Here is a 2,908-nt window from a genome sequence, read left to right as displayed (position 1 = left end):
ATATTTTTGTTTCCATTTTTTATTAATACTCTTGTCAAAGTTTGGGAAGCTTCATATATAGTTTTAATAAAAAATGAAGAAAAAAATCATTCAATGGTAGTGAGAAAGTGGTTTTTTCCTTCATCCACTTCATTCTTTCACTTGGTAGAAATTTTCTTCTCTTTTATGGTTGTAAACTTTGAATGGAGTCCTTTTGGTACGTACCAATTCAAAGAGTTGCTTTGATTCATGACTAAGGACATGAATATGTGTGTGTGTGTATTTATATGTCCTTTATATATCGATTGATATATAGAAGAAATATACATTTAAGTTTGTTAATTTCAACCCTAACCTTTTTTCCCCTTAGATTGTACATAATTCTTATAAAAGAAAGCAATTAATTGATTAGCAAATAATTCAAGTAAATAGAAAGATTTATTTTACATCCAATTATCCTTTCAAATGATCTATAGGCTTGTAAAGAGACCAATGTCTTCATAATGAATGCCTAATTATGCAAATCAACTCTTTAAAATTTTTAAAAAGATTTTCACATTTCATTAACAAAAAATATATGTATAATTAATAAAATCTTAAATATATGTTTTCTATTTAATTAAAGTATAAAAAATAGAAATAATATCTTTGGAATATAACATATATATATATAGTTAGATACAATTTTTCAAATATGTATAGTTTACGCAAGTTGATACTTATATTACATGATAATAATTATTTTGGTTGTGTATATCTAAAACGTCCAATATAGTACACTTATTAAGAGAAAAGTATTTGTTATTATTTTTATAATTATTGAGCCAGGATACGTATTGAAGTGCACACTTTTTAAATGATTTTTTCATATGTTATCTAAGTTAGTGTCACAATTGATAATTTTTTTAGAAAAGATGTAATTAAGCACCAAGAATTTGTTATACCATCAAAACTAAAGATTATAAAAATATAAAAATCCCCATAAAACAAAATTTCATATCAACAATCACATAAGCAAAAAATGTATTTAAAAACATATATTTCAAGAAGTATTATGACTCAGTAACCATGATAATTAAGAATAATTTCATCTTTAGTATAAAATTTATATTAAAAATATTTTAAAAAATATTTAAGCTAATATTAAAGTCAAATATAAGAACGGATATATAGTCCATCTAAACCAATAATAAAGTCAAAATTTAACCTCCAAAATTAATGCATAGATAATTAATAAATGCACACAAACAAACAAGAGCCAAGTTTTCTTTGTGCAAGATACCATTCAAATTGTTTACTTCTTTGTTTGGATAACATTTAAAACAAGAAGATATCTAAACAGTACAACTCATCTTCAAACTATACCTAAACATCAATTGACAAAACTCCAAATTAACAACAATCTCTATTCAACTCTCTCTAATCTCTATAATATATACAAATACAAGCTTGCCAACCTCATCAACTTACCACCTTCCATAAACCCTAATTCCATCAACCACAAAGATGAAGCTCCTTTTCATCCCTATCATCCTTTCCATCATTACCATAGCCACAGCAGACACCATCTCCGTCCTCGACACCAATGGCGATGTGCTAAATCCCGGCATTGAGTACTACATAGTGCCAGGGATCACTGATGTGGCCGGAGGGCTCACACTGGCAAGCAGGAATGGTTCATGCCCTCTCAGTGTAGCTCAAGCTCCCCGGGGAGGAGGTGATGGTTTCCCGGTGATCTTCACTCCTGCAAACCCTAATGCAAAGACTGTTAACATTGGAGAAGATACAAACATAGCATTTTCAGCTGTGACTATATGCATTCAGTCGACGGTATGGAGGCTCACCGGTCCCGATGAAGTCTCCAAATGGTTCTATGTTTCGACGGGAGGAGTTACCGGGAACCCGGGAAAAAATACATTGAGCAACTGGTTCAAGATAGAGCAGTACATGGGTGTTTACAAGCTTGTGTTTTGCCCAGGTGTGTGTGATGTTTGTAGGCCTGTTTGTGGGGACTTGACTATTGATGTTGTTGGAGATCAACGTTGGTTGGCTTTGAGCAGAGGCAGTGAGAGAGCATTTCCCTTCATGTTTAAGAAGGCATGAAGTGAATAATAACCATTATATATATATATATATAATGATTTAATAAAAATAATTTAATAAACTTGGTCTTTTATATGATGTATTACCAGTATTAATTAATTGTTGGTGTTTAATTGTAATCGTTTAATGATTTTCTATCTTTTGTTTGGTGATTATATATTCATATCCAACGATTTGTCTATTTTGGCATTTTGAAATAAAAAACTTTTGTTTGATTGGGGTTTTTTAGAGTGGTAACCAGTGGGGAGTGGAAAGGATTTATGTGCATTTGGTTGGGAGAGCAAGAATAAGTCTGAAGGGGTGCTCATATCCCATTCCTTCAAATTGAGTCGTTTGGAGGATAACCTGTGACAGAATTAGGTTTTGAGAAAAATTATACCTTTTTAATTTTTGTTTTATTTAATTTTATTATTTTAAAAATTTAAAAATTGATTTTAATTCAAATACTCACCGTACTAATTTTAATTTTTTTACACATTAATTTAAAATTAAAAATAACAAAAATATGTGAAAAAATATATATAAAAAATGAGTGAGAATGGTATTAGTTTTTTATAATAATAATAATAATAATAATAATATATTATTATTATTATTATTATTATTAAAAAAATAAAAATATATTAAAAATCATAATCCATTTTCTATTAAAAGGTAAATTAGCTTATATACATCAAATTCTACCTTACTTCTTTTCATCAACAAACCAATTAAACATGATATTTTTAAACCCTCCGTGCTTCCCTCCTCACTCATTTTTTTCTTCATCCCTTTTAAACTGGGCAAAGGATAAAAGCTACTTCACTAGTTAGCTAATTTCATCTTA

General features: G+C 29.0%; 1 protein-coding gene across 1 annotated transcript; it reads left to right on the top strand.

Annotated features, from left to right (window-relative positions):
- Positions 1 to 1,411: 1,411 nt before the first annotated feature.
- LOC120280028 (miraculin-like) lies at positions 1,412 to 2,121 on the top strand. The gene has a single exon (XM_039286729.1). The coding sequence runs from the start codon at positions 1,486 to 1,488 to the stop codon at positions 2,080 to 2,082; it is 597 nt and encodes a 198-aa protein (XP_039142663.1). The 5' UTR covers positions 1,412 to 1,485; the 3' UTR covers positions 2,083 to 2,121.
- The last annotated feature ends 787 nt before the right edge of the window (positions 2,122 to 2,908 follow it).

This window comes from Dioscorea cayenensis, chromosome 2, assembly GCF_009730915.1.
Source record: "Dioscorea cayenensis subsp. rotundata cultivar TDr96_F1 chromosome 2, TDr96_F1_v2_PseudoChromosome.rev07_lg8_w22 25.fasta, whole genome shotgun sequence".
Classification (NCBI taxonomy): domain Eukaryota; kingdom Viridiplantae; phylum Streptophyta; class Magnoliopsida; order Dioscoreales; family Dioscoreaceae; genus Dioscorea; species Dioscorea cayenensis.
Note: the sequence above shows the minus strand (reverse complement) of the source record. Positions and strands in the feature narration are given on the sequence as shown.

Coding starts and splice junctions, on each gene's coding strand:
- LOC120280028 (XM_039286729.1), top strand. CDS start 1,486: ATGAAGCTCCTTTTCATCCCTATCATCCTTTCCATCATTACCATAGCC.